This window comes from Schistocerca gregaria, chromosome 2 (genome assembly GCF_023897955.1).
Source record: "Schistocerca gregaria isolate iqSchGreg1 chromosome 2, iqSchGreg1.2, whole genome shotgun sequence".
NCBI lineage: Eukaryota > Metazoa > Arthropoda > Insecta > Orthoptera > Acrididae > Schistocerca > Schistocerca gregaria.
In genome coordinates this window covers 447,065,589-447,082,993 of record NC_064921.1, presented here as the reverse complement: position 1 = coordinate 447,082,993, position 17,405 = coordinate 447,065,589, and the positions used below count along the sequence as shown (strand labels likewise).

Sequence of the window (17,405 nt, the reverse complement as noted above, 5' to 3'; positions counted from 1 at the left end):
GTAATCTTACCTGGAGACAAAGGCTCCACTACTGTTGTTTTGAACTGCAAAGATTACATGGCAGAAGTGACCCCACTCAGTCTCTCCTCAAATCCTTAGGCCCATCCCAGAACCTTGCCCCAGAGTCCACCTCCCTCCTCACCCCTACCACTCCTACCATTAACAAGCTTCCTAAAGTCCATAAACCCAACCATCCAGGATGCCCCCTTGTGGCCAGGTATAGTGCCCCCACTGAAAGAATCTCAGCTCTAGTCGACCACAGCCTTCAGCCTATTATCTGCAACCTAACCTCCTATATAAAATATACCAACCATTTCCTCCACAAACCCTCCAGGGTTCCTGTTACTTACCACACCGACCCCTGTTCATTATTATTCATGCCCATCCCTAATGCCCATGGCCTTACCTTTCCCAATGCCCGACAGATTCCAAATGAACAACTTCCTTCCTAGTCACCATGGTCAACCTTATCCTCACCCACAATTATTTCTCCTTTGAAGGAATTACGTACAAACAAATCCAGGGTATGGCTATGGGCAAGAAACAGCTGGACCACTCTGCTGGTGAACTTGCCATCCAACATGACATTCTTTTTCTTCTTGATGACTGCGTCACAGCCTGTGTCATCTGGATCCTTCCCACCAACATCAGCTTTTCTGAATTGTGCAGATGGGAACTCTCCCTGGTATATATCCTACATTCCCATAACCATCCTGGCCTCATTCTTTAGTCATTGTCCTTACCCATCTGGCATCTTGCCTGTTCCCATTCTAGCACTATACGGCCCTCTATTCTACCAATGCACCCAGTCTTTTTACTTTCTCCTTTTCTGCTGTCCTAGCTGCCCTACCCTCTCTCCACCTCCTGCTTCCAGCAGCACTTTACTGTTTCGCACCCCTACCCTGCTATCATACCCCCTCCCCGCCCCAGCCTCCTCCTTACTCTCACCTAGTTGCCATCCCCATCATGATATGCTGCTCGTAGTCTGGCTTCAACTGCCAGACTCTCTCTCTCTCTCTCTCTCTCTCTCTCTCTCTCTCTCTCTCTCTCTCTCTCTCTCTCTCTCTCTCTCTGTGTGTGTGTGTGTGTGTGTGTGTGTGTTTTTTTTGTTTGGTGGTTCTTCTTTTTTCAGAGGCTTTCTTGGCCAAAAGTTTATTTTGTGATAGTCTTTTTGTTGTGCCTGTTTGCAGCTCAGCATCTCTGCTACATGAAGAGTGGCAACTATCCTATTCATAATACTTTTACATTCCATCCTGGATTTTCGATTGTTTGAAATTTTATTGTGAGTGACAAGGACTTTGTTTACAAAAAATTGAATTTTGTTTGGCATATTTTCTAAAAGCCATTTTCTTTTGTAATTCAAATTTGGAAGTCAATTCATTGGCTATTTTACAAAAATGAATTAATTTCTGAGAAAAGTTAGTTTCGTCTGGTGTTCTTCCCCTCACCCCCCCCCCCCCCCCCCCTGCTATGACTCTAGCACTAAATTGTCTGTCCTGTATATAAATCAAATACTGACTACAGTCAAGGAATAAAAATGAAAAGAAGTTCTACTTATGCAGAAATAGCAGAAACACAAATGTTAATTTTGTAGCCTTTGCCTTTCTTCTCCAAAGTAGAAGAGAAGATGACTATCACAGAAGGACTAGAAAAGTCACTCAGCGCCCTAGATTGAAGGTGATACAGCAGAACGGAATGAGATTGAACTCATTTACGAAATGTTGGTAACACAAAAAATACAAGGTATGTTCAGAAAGCGAGTGTACTTTGACCACAATGGGCTATGGTTTTTAATTGTTTGAGGGTTGGTAACAGTGATTGGAAGAGGGGGGACAAACCCCGACCACAGCAAGCAGCATATGAACATGGTAGTATGTGAACCCACCCTGTAGTTTCCAGCTGTGTGAGAGATGTCAGCAAGAAATCAAATGTGAGCCACGTGATGAGATCCGCTTCCTACTCGCAGAAGTGATAACACCGACCAAACTTTTTTCACATATCAGAATGGTTTACAGCAAAAGTGTCATGAAAAAGTGTGTTTAATTGATGTAAGGAGTTTAATGAAAGCAAAAGAAATGTTTGTGACAAAAAGAGGAGTGGAAGAATTCCATTTTGAGTGATGAGTTGGTGCAAAAAATCAAGGAAACTGTACTTGAAGACTACCAATTGATGGTGGACGAAATTTCTGCAATGTTTTCACCACTCTCCAGAACTATCTTATATGATACACTCACAGAAGTCGTGGGATACGAGAAACTGCACTAGTTGGGTCCCAAAACAGCTGACAGAGCAGCACAAAGGATAATCGTTACATTTGTGACCCACCAATTCTCCATCCCCCAAAAAATTCAAAACCATGATTTCAGGCAAAAAAAATCATGACCTCAGTATTTTGGAACCAAAAAAGCATAATTTTAGTTGAATTTCTGCCTCTGTGTGAGACCATCAATAGACGACAATATTGTGAAACCCTAAAAAAATTCAAAAGGTGCATTCAAAACAAAAGGAGGGGAATGCTGATGAGAGGAGTGTGCTTGTTGCACAGCAGCACCCATCATCATAGAGCCTTAGCCAACAAAGCACTCAAGTACTCATTTGTTTTGGATGCTTTGAATCCCTCCCCTTCCCCCATATTCCCCTGACTTGGCACCTTCAAGTTACCATCTTTTTACCATCTCTGAAGTCACACATGAGAGGAATGAATTTTTTACTTGACGAGCCAGTACAGAAAGAGGTTGAGAAGAGAGGGAAGGAGCTGGTGGGAGAGTTCTACGAGGATGCCATAAAGAAGCTTTTGACATGGCTCATATATGCATTTAATGGGATGGTAATTATGTGGAATAATACTCCACAAGTGTATCAACAATTTTTCAGATACACTTATTCTAAAAAAATTTAAAAATGTAATACATTTACATTCTCAACATGCCCCATATGAAAAGCTAAGAAGATAGAAAAGAGAGGAAAAACAAATAACAAGTCAGCAAGATGGATAGAGGAGAAAAATAACCAGCAACACAGAAAAAAGGGAACCGTAACTAATCATTATCATTTTCACACATCCCTCATTTCTGCCATGTATAGTCAGTGCATGACATTAATTTATTTTTTCTGATTTTTTTATTTAATAATTTTTATTATTTTATTCTCATTCCACTGGTCAAGCCTCCCAATGTTTCCTGTATATCTGACTTCAAACTTGATTCTGTTGACTTGCATTCTTGACTTCTGCATATGAAATATATTTATGTTATGACCATGTCAGTGCAGGATGATAGGACATTGATGTCTCTGCAGTCAGGAATACACAGTAGTTTGAACTGCTTCAAGATTTATGGAACTTCATAAATAAATATGAAGAGTTTCTTCTGTAACAACCTCTGTGTATTAACTGCAAAATACGGCCACTTCTTTTACTCAAAACTTTACAATATGGTAAGATTGTATTTGTCAGTTTGGCATCTACTTGCATCAATCAATCTATGAATGTTCTGTATGCTTCCTTTGCTTGCCTCAGCTGCCTTCCACATTGCCATCAGTGGCTCTCACCCCAGAGCCAATACACTTTGACTTGGGGCAATGATCCATAGAGTGTACACTAACACTCCCAAACGTACTTTCACTTGCAGAGTTAATGTGATCATTGTCCCACCTCAAAGACATGCATCATCCCTTGAAATGCCTCAACATGTGAAACATGCATACCAAAAAATTAACAACAGTTGCACTTCACTAAATATTAAATTATTATGCCATTTTATAATTTGTGAGCATAATTCATCAGCAAGGTGAGCATAGGGTTACACACCGCTCTTCCAGAATACTATATAACACCACAGCCTTTTTCACCATTTATTGCACTTTCCTCCTCGGGTATTGCTGCACAATTTTAACTGAAGTAAGTTTTAGTTTCACTCTGTGCTTCATGCATGTGTGATTACTTGTCAACAGTCATCTCTGCTTACTCTGAGTTTCCTAATTTTCAGATGATTCCATTGTTAGTGTTTCATTGTTTGTTCTTCTATTATCCTATCCTTCTATGAAGCAAGTTCAGAAAGTAAGTGTACTATGAACATAAAATAGTCGTGTTTTGTCATGAGGGCTGGCAACATTGAGTGGTACAGGGGGATCCCCTGACCAGAGCAAGCATCACAGGAATATGGTAGAATGTAAACTCATGTTTTAGAGTCTAGTTGCATGAAAGATGTCAGTAAGAAATCCTATCAAATGCAAGTCATGCTACGATCTTGTTTGTACTCATGAAAAGAATAACACCTACTAAAATCTTTTTGTGAATCAAAATGATTTACAGCATAGGTGTTATGAATAGAATGAATGTGTTTAAGGTGAGTAGGAAGTTTAGTGGAGGCAGAAATAATGTTTATGATGAACAGAGGAGCAGTAGTCCTTCCATTTTGACTGATGAGTAGATGCAAAAAATTAAAGAAACTGTCCGTGAAGACTGCCGACAGTGGGCGAAATTTCTGCAACTTCGCCACAACTCTCAAGAACTATCTTATATGAGACACTCACAGAAATGCTAGGAGACTGGAGATGAAACATGTGTGGCTCATTACAAGCCTGAGACAAAAAGACAGTCATCACAGTGGTGTCACATCACTTCCCCATCTGCCAAAAAATTCCAAACAATAATTTCAGGCAAAAACATCATGACCTGTATGTTTTGGGACCATGGTCATACTTCTGCGTCAGGGAGAGACCATCAATGCACAACAACATTGTGGAGACTTAAAAATCTCAAAAGGAGCATTCAAAACATAAGGAGGGGAATGCTGATAAGAGAAGTGTGCTTGCTGCATGACAATGCCGAACCTCACACAGCCTTAGCCTCCAAAGTGCTCTGGGGGACTCATATGGTTTGGATGTTTTGGACCACCCCCCAAATTCCCCATATGACTTGGCACCTTCAGATTATCACCTTTTCACCTCCCTAAAGGCACACATCAGAGGAACTAAATTTTCAACTGGTACCACGTGCAGAAACAGGTTGTGGAGTGGGGGATGGAGCTGGACAGAGAGTTATTTGAGAATGGCATAAAGAAGCTTGTGCCACAAGTCATCACATGCATTGAGCAGTTTGGCCTTTACGTGGGAAAATAGTCGACAGGTGTATCTGCAATATCATGTATTTTTTTCTGACACGCTTGTCCTAAAAAGAATATAAAAATCTAATACACTTACTTTCTGAACATGCCTTGTATCTCCCTCATAACCTGGAGTCCTACCAATTTCCCTGTCTAGTATTTGACCATTTCCTTAAAGCTTTGCCTCTCTTTTTGCCAAATGAAGAAAGCTCTGGTTATCAAAGTTAGCATTATGTGCATCTGTGTCTACTGTTGCCTGTAATCATAATTTTTTTGTCCATTTGTGATTTAATGTAGAAAGAGCAAACATAATGCTGGATCTGACACAGAGACAAACAGGGCTGGAAACTAATGAACTATTTCACAGATTTAGTTAAGAAGAATTGCAAGAAGCTGTTCGACAATGCAAGAACCGTAAAGTAGCTGGCATTGATGATATACGGGGGGACCAAATAAAACAATTTGGACAAGTAACCATGACATAGCTTTTCTTTAATAACTGCTTGTGTGATAGAACCTGTTCCCTAAAATGTGGAAAGAAAAAAACAAGGTAATTGCCATCTTAAAATATGGAGAAAAACCATCCAACTATAAAAGTTATTGACCTGCTTCAATCTTATGCCAACTTTGTAAGGTGTTAGAAAAGTGTCTTTAGAACCATTTGAACCCTATGATCAGCAGTCCATTAATACCTGGACAGGCAGGCTTCAGACATCAAAGGAATTCCATAACACAAGTAGCAAACATAACCCTTTACTTAGAGGACAGGTTTGGAAGCAGTGACATCACGGGAGCTGTTTTTATTGATCTGTCTTCAACCTATGACACTGTTCAGCATCATATAATGTGCAAGAAGATCTACTGTGTGGCACACGATTAAGGCATCATGGAAATATTCGGCACTTTATTGCACAGTCAAAGGTCCTTTGTTGAGATTCAAAGAAGATGAATTCTCTGGAGAAACCAGATGAACTTGCTTTAGCAAACCCAAGCAAAGATGTTTAAGGAAGTTCAGCAAGCTCTTACAGCAGTGCTGAGAACTTTCACTGAGTATTATGGTAAGAACCGCCTGAAACCTAATCCTCAGAAAATGCAAGTCTGTGCTTTCTGTTTTTGAAACAGAAAGGCAATTAGAAAACTAAAAGTTAATTTGAAGAGCACAGAGTTGGTACACTGCTTTGCCCCTAAATATCTTAGGCAGGTCTTTAACATACTACTAACAGTTTCTCAACACCAAAATAAAATCGCTCAGAAACTCACTTGCAGTAACTGGCCCACCCTCAAATCTTCAGAACCTGCACCAAGGCACTCTGTTTCTCTGCAGGAGAGTATGAGTACCCTGTATGGTACAGATCCATCCAAGAAAAGCAAGTGGACATCACACTGAATTAAACGGTATGACTGATTATTGCATGTCTGAAACCGACACATGAAGGCCAGATTTATTGCTTAGCAAGTACTGCACTGCCTGATGCATGTCATAAAGTAACTGCAGACATTGATAGGAAGAAGGCTGAACTAGATCAACATCCACTTCATGGCCACCAATCAATGAGACCTAGGTTGAAACGCAAAAGAAGTTGCCTCTATTCATTAGCAATACTATGTCTCCATACACTGCCAGGTAACAACTATGAGTAGATGTGTAAGAAGCCTGCTGAGGTACTTTAGATTGGTGCATCTGCTGGTTATAGAACAGACCGAGGTCCTGTATAGGTAGATCCAGAGACAACCTTATCAAATGCGGATATTCTAAAGCTCTAGACGACAAAAATCAATGTGAAGTTGGATAGCAAAATTCACACCTCTCTCACATCAGTTGACTTACTTGGTAAGCACTGCCAAGCTTCTTCTCTGGATTGCCGGCGTCAATTTCCAAAAACTTCTTCTCTGAAGAATACTGCTGGTTAACAGAATTTATCAGACTGTCTCTCTCTCTCTCTCTCTCTCTCTCTCTCTCTCTCTCTCTCTCTCTCTCTCTCTACTCATGAAATAAGAATTCTTTTAGTTTAGTCTTGGTATATTTGAACTTCCAGAAAGAACAAATTCACCATTTCTCACATAAATATTTGAATGTTTGCAAGTCAACTGATTCGTTTTGCATTAGACTTGATTAAACACATTTACAATAGTGTTGGTTTAACAACCACATAATTTATGAACATGTCTTGCTTCTAGATCCAACAAATGAATTACTTGAAAGTCTAACCTCATTTCTTCAATTGTCCTTAACAATTATCACAGTCACTAAAAGCACAGAGTAATACATAAACACTCCTTTTTCTTTTTTGCATATACACTTAAACTCTGTGGATCGTACAGCACGTACTTGTCAGCCAGTCGTTCGGCCGCTGCATCCCCAATTTGCTTGTGACTGTTTTTAGACCTGCACACACAAACATGCAATGCTTAGTAGTTCAGATTCATCTCTCTCACACTTCTATTTAAAATATTGTGTGTTTGAGAAGGGGGAAAGTCAAGTGGTTCTAGAATTTACATATTCCTCCTCCCCCCCCCCCTCAGACTGACAATGAGATATTTTATATACTGTCATTATGTACATTTATATCACATGTAATAACAATTTATATTTCAACAGTACACCTTTCTTTTAAAAAAAAATCATGAATACGCTTTCTCTTATTATTTAGCAATTTCTTATTTTTTTCATTTCACTTTAGTTATAAAATGTGAACATTTCAATCAGTGTTGAAGTTCATTTTCTTATATCTAGGAATCATGAGGACTAAACTTTTAGTTTCCAATCATAAGCTCCAGGTGTGCATTACACTTGAGTACTTTATTCTTTATTCTAATTTCTTGTACTATTTTTTCCTTAGTATGTACTAGTATCGTTATTTATAGTAGTTTGTAGTCTGGAGAAACTCTGGGCCAATGAAAGTGTTCTTTTCGACACTTGTAAATTCGCATAAAACATAATAATGCTAGTGATATATAGAATTCAAACTTACCAAAATAATTCCTATTAAATGTGTGACTTCTGTCATGATACTGTCCTTTTCCCCTAGATTGAGTACCTATACCTTACATGTGGGTTGATCCTATGAGTTCACCTCCTCCTTCTGTTCTGGTAGGTACATGAGTTCACCTCCTCCTTCTGCTCTGGTAGGTATGCCCCTTTATAAAACATTGTTATTCATCAGGCCACAGGTTGTCCTATCTCTATGTAGGTACACCTTCCCTATATCCTTAGCAACTGTCAGGTACAAACCCCCCCTATCCTTCATGAGTAGGCCTCATGGTTCATTGCCCTAGTATACATTTTTGTGTACACTATAATTAAATATTTCCTGGTAAAATAAAAATCTATCTTACACTTCACTCTCACTTCTTAGTACCTCATTTAATATCCTAGAGTCCTCCTCTACTTTTCAACTCCTATTATCTTAGTAGATACTGTGTCTACACATATTATTGAACTCATGGTAGATATTATGTCTACCTATTTTGTTCAAGCCCCACTATCCTACTATTCATCAATTTATCCGAGTATTCGCTACAATGTCTTTCCTTAAATAAGTATCACAATTTACTCCTATCTGGCTTGCGTTCTCCTTCATTACTCATGCTTCCTGCTTATGTATACTCATTGTAAGATCATAGTAGTTTTTCTATACATATGGACATACGTGTTTTTTATATAATGGCTTTTCATGTAAATATGTGATGTGGAACAGTCATAATAAAAATGAAAACAATGTGTGCATCTTTCTAGATGTACGTATATCTTCTCCCCTACAGCCCTTGGCAGTTCTTACATCCTTCTAAACTGTGACTTCATTATTTGTGTATTCATATTTCTTTGTGTATATGCATAAGTGTATTTGTGTGTTTTGATTCTTTGGCCTTCTTATGTGAAAATAAGTTGTAGGTATTGAAAATCACGGAGACTAGGAAGGACTTCTGCAATCGAAGTATATGAATATGGAAAGAGGGAAAAAATAGTTAGGTCCTCAAAAGAGAAGTAAGAAAGGAAAAACTAGAAATGGCTGCTAAGATCGAAGAAGAGAAATAAGACAACCCCAAAGACAGGAAACCCTTCCCACCCCCTTTCCCCAGGATCCCTACCTCACCAGTACTTGAGTGATAAGCCAGAGGAGGTATGGTGTTAAATTGTCTCCTACAGAATGGACATTCCCACCTTCACCCTTGAGGTCCCCGAAGAAAATCTTAGCAACCCTATGGAAATGTCAAATGGTGAAGAAGCAGTCACACTTGTTTGTGAGTTTTGTTTGAAAGGTGTGATGTGTGTTCTTTGTTAGCCATGATTTATCTGTTGGTGTAAATCATACTCTTATTTACTTTACCCACCCCTTTCAAAATCAATACAAAACCTCCCGCCTACATCATGTCTCATAAAAGGTATAAAATATACTATACAAAAGAGAACACAATATGCTATAGTATCATCATTATTTAATTATTCGTCCAATATTATATGTTCTGCTAACGTGATATTCACATATGTTCATTAAGACAAACGTGTTAGGAAGCATAAATTTGAACTCTGGACCGACTATGGGGTACAGCTGTCAAAGAATAATGCAGTTGCCCTAGGCCAGCTCAGCGAGGATGGAAACCTTGTGTAGAACAAAAAGGCAGAACCTGGCTTGACTATATTACATTCTGCTTGATAATAGTAATCGGAGACAACATGTGTGCAATTCTCCGCCTCATGCTGCAGCTGTGCAAAGTCGGGACATCTAACTGACTGGAACAAGAAAATCTCTTACCAGGAGCAATTTTGGATGATGTAAAAACAAATGCTCACTGGTATGTTTCTCTCACTGCCGAGGACGACACAATCAAAAATTCATAGGGAGTTAGAGGTTGTTAGTAGTCTAAATGATTGGAACAAGTTAATCATTACCAGGAACAATTTTGAATGATGTAATAACAAATTCTTGCTGGTAAGGTATTTACCAGTACCTCTAAGTGTGGGAGGATAGAATAGTTTAAGAGTTTGGGGGAATTCGGTGCAGGATAATTATTACTGAAGAAACACCAAAACCAACCCGGGACCCAACAGTCGTCACTCCTCCTGTTAACTAAGAATGTTAACATCCCTGGGGGATACATGACTCTGCCTGGATCCCATGAATCTGATATTAACTTCACTTGAGCAAGTGCAGACCAGTACTTCTCGTTAAATTTTGTTTGAAAGTCTCCCCACTTCAAAACAATCACCACTTCACTAGGTAACACAACATTAGGTGCTTTGATGTCACCTATAACCTTTCTGGTATCATTAAGTTTGGACAAAGTAATAGTTGAAATATTTCTGGAGGTTATACTCTTGGTAACTTTTCGGTCAATTATTTTCTCTACCTGTTTCTCCAGACTACTTATATTTATTAAGTTTGAGTTTGCTAACTTCTATTTGAAGTTTCTTTCTACATTATCTACTCATGTATTAACGACTATGATTTGTGATTGGATTATTGCCGTTAACTTATCGTGCTGGCTGTCACATCTTTTAAAGTATGTAGCACATGCTTTACAGCATCAAACTTAACATCACGTACATTTTCAAATGCTCCTAACTTTTCATTAATTTTGATTCGACCATATTACATTTTTCCTCAATATCAAATTCTAATTTCTTTGTCAAACCCTGGGTTTGACCATTCTGATTCTGACTAAAGCCAGTGAACAGTTGATTTACATGGAGGTTTAAAGAGTTGGTTACTTCATTCTTTAATTCTAATTTCAAATCCTCTACTTTATTGTTTAAATAATCAAATTTAGTATTTAAAACCCCCATGCTTTTGCATAGACTACCAAATTCTTTGCTTTGTGATTCTACTTTGGCATTTAACAAATTTAATTGAGAATTTACTGAGCCTAGTTCTTTACGTAAGGTTTCATTTTGAGCAGTTGAAGCTGCACTCTGGGCATCTAATTTAGCATTTTGAACTTTGATTAGGTTTACTAATTCAGACCAGTCTGGTCCTTGTTTACTAATTTTCATTGCCTTGCCTGGTTCTGACATTTCTCCAATTTGCTGTTCCTGATCCATATTTTTATGATCTTTAGACGTAGTAATCATTTTTTTTTTAAATCAACTCTAATAACTACACCAATAAAAGTCAATCTACTGTTTGTATCACTTCGTGCTAAGGTACTTAAGTTCTATCTTGCACTCACCCATTGTAGAATTCTCACAACGTAGATGTGACAGCAGATATGACAGCAAGTTGGCACCAGTGGACAGCAAGCCAGTAGTGTCAGACATTGGTGTCGACGTCGGCATTGGTAGGCAACTGTGGAAGCAGGTAAGCACCGGTGAACCGCAACTGGTGTCGGTGGCGTCGGATGTTGTTTCCGTGTTGGCGTCACCGCAATGTGTGTGAGAGCTGTATACTCCCTTCACTGGATCTTCTTAGTTGAATTATTCTCGTCATATCTCTTCTTCGTCAAATACGTCAAGGTCTTCTTTTCTTTCCTTACTCTTCTCTTTTGTTTCAACCACAAATTTTTCCATTTGATTTTTGGACATAATCCAATTACATGAAACAGTTCTCTTGTCTTGTTATCATATCTTCTTCTTCAATTTCTTCTCAAAATTCCCCTTTTTTTTTTTTAGTCCTTTTCACTGGCCACCATGCTCTAATGCTTTAGATGATAGACGTGTGGAGTAAATATGCAAATTTTATGTTTTCGCCAATTAACAATGTATTGGAGTATGCAGAATAACATTCTCGTATTTCACGTGTAAATATCTCTGTCTTCTTGTATTTCGAGCTTTAGAAACGCATTAAATTAACATTCATAAGCAAGTTGGTTTAAGAACCACTCGTAATTTATGAACATGTCTTTCTTCTAGCAAGTCCAACACATGAATTACTTGAAAGTCTAACCTCATTTCTTCATTTGTTCTTACCAATCATCAAAGTCACTTAAAGCACAGAGTAATACATAAACACTCCTTGTTATTTACTACACATACACTGAAACTCTGTGGATCATACAGCAGATACTTGTCGGCCGCCGTGTCCACAATTTGCTCGTGACTGTTTTTAGACTTGCACACACAAACATGCAATGTGCAGTAGGTTGTATTCATCTCTCTCACACTTCTATTTAAAATATCATGTGTTAAAGATGGAGGAAGGCCAAGTGGTTCTAGAATTTACACAGAAATTCTCAAAGCACTACAATATTTCAAAGGCACAGAACAACATGACTGTGGAAAAACAGATATGGATTACCTGTGCCACTGTCCATGCCAAGTCATGCAGTGCTGATGAGGGCTTAGGGTGGTGAAGTTGCTGTTGCCCAATTCTGGGTGAATATCATTTAGTTTTATTCTCTTTTGTGCACTTATCTAAACTATGTGAATTGTATCTGGTCTTTTCCCCTGACAGTGTATTTGCACTTCAAATAAAACATAAAATAATGACTTAAATGACTACTAGTTACAACAAATATCACTTTTGCACTTACAAATTGTTATCTGTGTTAATCTTTCGTGCATCTTATGGATTCTTAAAACAGTTTTCTGTACTGTACTGGTCAAAAACCTTTTCAGTTCATTAGAAAGTACATTAATTGGTACAGTAAGTCTATATTGTGTGAGTGCTTAGTCCTTTGAATGGTAAAGCACATTGAACTTTGTCTCTTGGAGATGCGTCACAATTTAGCCACACTCATCACTTACGAGCTGTCATGTCAGAGTAAGTTTTTCTATGACAGATGAACCTTCAATAACAGCAACAGTGGTAGTGCCTTCAGTATTATTTATCTCTTATTTTTGACTGTAACAGTCTCAAAACCATTTCATTTCTTTCCACTTCTGCTTCCCTAATGTGTACTTCTAATATGTGTTCAGTTTTGTAGTGCCCCTTTATTTCTGTCAAGTGTGTCTCAGTCTGCATGATTTTAGAGATTTCAGTCTTTTTAAGTTTCTCTTTTTAATGGAGCAGTAAATGGCTTCAAAAACTGAAGCATAGATCAGATTGCTGTCTTTGCAATAGAGGCAATGGTGGATGGACTGAAATTAAAAACAGAGCTAATAATCATAGAGAAACAAAAATTATGAAAATAACGACAGTGTAATCTTCAGTCTGTTTCTTATGAGTTTGTTGAAAACTGGGTAGACTTCGCTGGAAGAAGCAACATAATATGCCAGTTAATTGGTTGTCCTACCAGTATGAGATTTTCAACAGTATTTTGTGCTATATCAGAGCTCTCAAAGCAACTGTAATATTTTAATTGACATTGTAAAAGGAAATAGTAATTTGTTTCAGAATCAAATATTTTGTACCCATTTATGAAATAATGAAACTGAGATGCAATTCAGAATAAAATCTTTCAATTTGCAGCAGTTTTTGTTGAAATTAATCATCATGGTAGATTAAAACTGTGTGCTAAACTGGAATCTGAATAGGTGGAGTGTGGTTTTGTGAGACGTAAACTTTGAGTTACTTTTGATGAATGAATGTTCAAATGTGCCTGTGTGAAGCGCATCGTCAACAAAAGCCAAATATTGAAGTTAAAGTCTGAGTCCAGAATACAATTATAATATTCATTTAAAAAAGAAACAGTATTGTAACTTTACATAAATCTGTGACAACATCTCTTGAAGAATGATATTTTCACTCTGCAGTGGAGGGTGCAACGATATGAAACTTCCTGGCAGATTAAAACTGTGAGCCAGATCGGGACTTGAACTTTTACATTTCTTGAACTTTGTAATTGTAGCCTTTATACATTGTATCCCAGATCTCTGTGGTAATGCTAAAGCTAATTATAGAGGAGATCAATCTCAGTATTTTGAGACAGGGAATCAAAGACAAATGGCACTTAGTTTACTGTAGCAGAGTCTGGCAGCCACTGCTGTTTCTTGCATAAATAACAAAACAATAACTTGATTTTACATCTCATAAAAGAATCATTGAATGTAAAGAATGTGTATGTACATATATAAATAAAATTACTGCTGCATTTCTTGAAACTCATTGATGTAGTACAGATTAGAATACAGTGCCTGGTAAAAAAACAGTGAAGCACCCAGAAGGGACAAGGAAACTAAATGAATCTTTGCGGGTTGAAATGGTATGTGATGTTATTTCTGTGATTACAAAATTGAGTCAACGTGCTCTGGTCTGGATGCATGCACTGATTCCATTGGAAATGGTGTCATAAGCCATTGTTTCCTCTCCTGAGGCAAGCTGGTCCACAACTGTGGTAGCTGCTCCCACACATGTTGTGTTGGGGAAAAATCTGTGGATCTTGTTGGCCATGGGAGTACCTAAACATCATTCAGACAGTTGATAAAGGCATATATTGTGTGTGGAAAGCATTGTCCTGTTGAAAAATGGTGCCACAATACTGCCGCACAAGAGGTAACACATGAAGACAAAGGATGTGTGTGACACAGCATTGTAACATCAGAGTTCCTTCAGATATTACCAGCTGTGACCTGAAGTCAGACCCAATGGCTCCCCAAACTTTGACACCAGGAGTAACATAGCTGTGCTTCTCCAAAACATTGAAAGAACAGGAACCCTCCCTATGTCGCCACCATACTAGCTGGTGATGGTCATCTGGGGTAGTCCAGAAACGTGATTCATCGTTGAACACAATGTGATGCCACTCATTGGCGGTCCTTGCTTCCCAGTCATGGCAACACTTGAAATGCAGCTCTCTGTGTTGGAGTGTTAAAGGCAGCCTCTTATGGAGCAGTAATTCCCAAGAATGTCTGTTGCTAATCTCCAACCAATAGTGTGGGGTGACACAGAATGCTGCAGGGAGTCCATTTGTTGTTCTCAGATGGCAGACACAGATGTGTAGAGGTTGAAGTGTGCTTGGTGCACAGTACATGATATTCCCTTGTGATGATCAGATGTGGTCAACTGAAAATTTGATGACGAGTACGAGTGTCTCACATTCCCGTGCAGTTCAGCACTGGGCCATTGCCACATCTGAATGCTGCACATATCTGGATATTTCGTGATTTGGCTATCTAGCTAAATGGAGACCCACATTGAGGCCTCTTTCAGTCTCTATTTGGAGCTAATAATGCTCCCACATGAGCACATAGAATTTCTGTGTCCTTCACAGAGAGCAGTCAGCATTTGATGTTGTTCTCACTCCATATACAGCCTACCTGGCCTGGTAACAACACAAAACGTGAATAAGACTTATGCAGTCTGGTGGTGGTTCTACCTGTCATAGGGAATTGTGATGATAATGATGTATATATCCACTAGTGATGTACGAGTGCATGAATTTATGTTGACATTTGACCATATCTTTTGAGTGCTTAACTTTTTTTCCCGAGAGTGTAGTTGTTATTCACTATCATGCAGCAGTCCTTCAAATACTTCCTCATAAACATTAGGCAACATTAATATTAAGTTACCTGATTCTAGAAATGAGGATTTTAGTTTGTAGTCTCGCATTGTGGGTAGTAGTCTCGCATTGTGGGTAATGCTACTGCAAAATGAGATGTGCATGTAGTGCTGTATCAGTATGCTGCAGCAAAATACTCATGTTGCACCAGGATGGAAAGGAAATACATGTCTGGGAAACTATCCAATGGAATAATCAGCTAAAATTTTGATGTAAAGTCTGCTTGAAAAAAAAAGAACAAATATGAAACAAGAATGTAGCCAGCGAAATGGAAAGTAAATGTTGGATTGAGATGACAAAAGAGCATGAAAAATCTTGAAAGAGGGAAGTAATTTGCAGACAGTAGAAGGGTAAGAGTACAATAATATTTGCAAACTTGTTTATCTGAAATGAATTGAAGCCTTTAATGTCTCAACTGCTAAAAGCTACAGTACAAAATCTCTCATAACATTTACGGTTTCTTTTTATGTTCATTGTGTTCTTATTCTGAATAGTAACTAAGAAATTACTGCTACTGTTATCAATACTTTTTACAGTTGCAGACTTACCTGGTCTTATACCAGGATCTCATAAGAATCGTGGTTTAGGCATCACATTTTTAAAACATGCAGAACGATGTTCAGCACTTTTAATGGTGATTGACCTGTCAAGTGGACCTTGGGATCAACTGGAAGTTCTGAAATATGAACTGAGCCAGTTTAGCCGCGATCTTGCTCAGAGGCCTCAAATTATTATTGGCAACAAAATAGACCTACCAGAATCAAAGGTAATGCTAGTAATATGTGTTCCACCTACAGCATTTTGTAGAAGACCTTAAATCCTTTTTTGTGTGCTAAATATCACAGTGTGCAATTTGATTGGATGCAATTCTTTTTGCAGAGTAATCTTCAGGAGTTTCAGCAGAAAACTGGTGAAAAAATAATACCCATATCTGCAAAACTGGGAATAAATTTGTCACTGGTTCTGGAGATAATGCGAGAAATATATCAGCAAAATGTGAAGGAAAATGAGTAGTAACCTTTACTTGTTAATAGCTGTCTGTTTATAAACAAAACGAATAAAGTTTTTGTATTAAATTTCATTCTAAAATACTAAATTGAACAGTTAATCTGTTACATCTCTATCCTATATGAATTTTTTGTTGGTAATAGTCCTGTTATGTCCAACTACTTGCTTTCATAATTGCGTGCTGAACAAAAGTCAGTGATCCAAGTATCCAAAAATATGAAGATTAGCTTGAGAAAGATCTGGATTACATAGAACATTGAAGCTTGAATCAGACTGCAGCAAGTGGTCATTTGCCAGCATTATCTGTGGATGGGAATGATTTATAGTCATATCATATTCTAGAACATAATATTAACTTGCCAAGAAGATTAGCACATTGTCATTTATTGCATAGTGTGAGGTCTCTCCTTACCCAAAGTAAGAAATCCACATATAAACTGTGTTGCCAAGTTGTCATATGTGAAGTTTCAAATGATTTCTGTAATAAGTGGTATCTAATGTCTTTCACTGCCATAGTAAGTGTAAGTTAGTGTTCAATACTCTAATCTCACTACTGTTTATTCATTTCTACAATTTAACCACTCACAAAAAAATGACACTTTACAACTTCCACAGTTTTTCACTACAACATGGAGTATATTGATTGGTTTACATAGCTGCCACATTTTCTGAGTATATCATATCAACTTTTAACTTCATCAACAGTTTCTTGAGGATATGCTGATAAAACTAAGAAATGTCACTGAAGTGTGGACTACATCCCACTGTGTGGTGTCACTAAGTACTGGGTAACACAATGAGTGCTTGAAGATTGAAAATAATCCCTTGCAGAAGAGTTTATTTTCCTGGGTGTCCAGTAAACGTAGTTTTCTGCCTGTTTAAACTTCTTAACTCTACAAGTCTCTGGCAGACATA

General features: G+C 38.0%; 1 protein-coding gene across 1 annotated transcript in view; it reads left to right on the top strand.

Moving 5' to 3' along the window:
* The window catches only part of LOC126325488 (mitochondrial ribosome-associated GTPase 2), a 171,454-nt gene extending 154,896 nt beyond the window's left edge, over window positions 1-16,558 (top strand). The window contains exons 7-8 of the mRNA XM_049995197.1: window positions 16,019-16,248; window positions 16,362-16,558. Coding sequence (XP_049851154.1) covers window positions 16,019-16,248; window positions 16,362-16,496 — 365 coding nt within the window. The 3' untranslated portion in view covers window positions 16,497-16,558. The remainder of the gene's footprint in view (window positions 1-16,018; window positions 16,249-16,361) is intronic.
* Window positions 16,559-17,405: the final 847 nt, after the last annotated feature.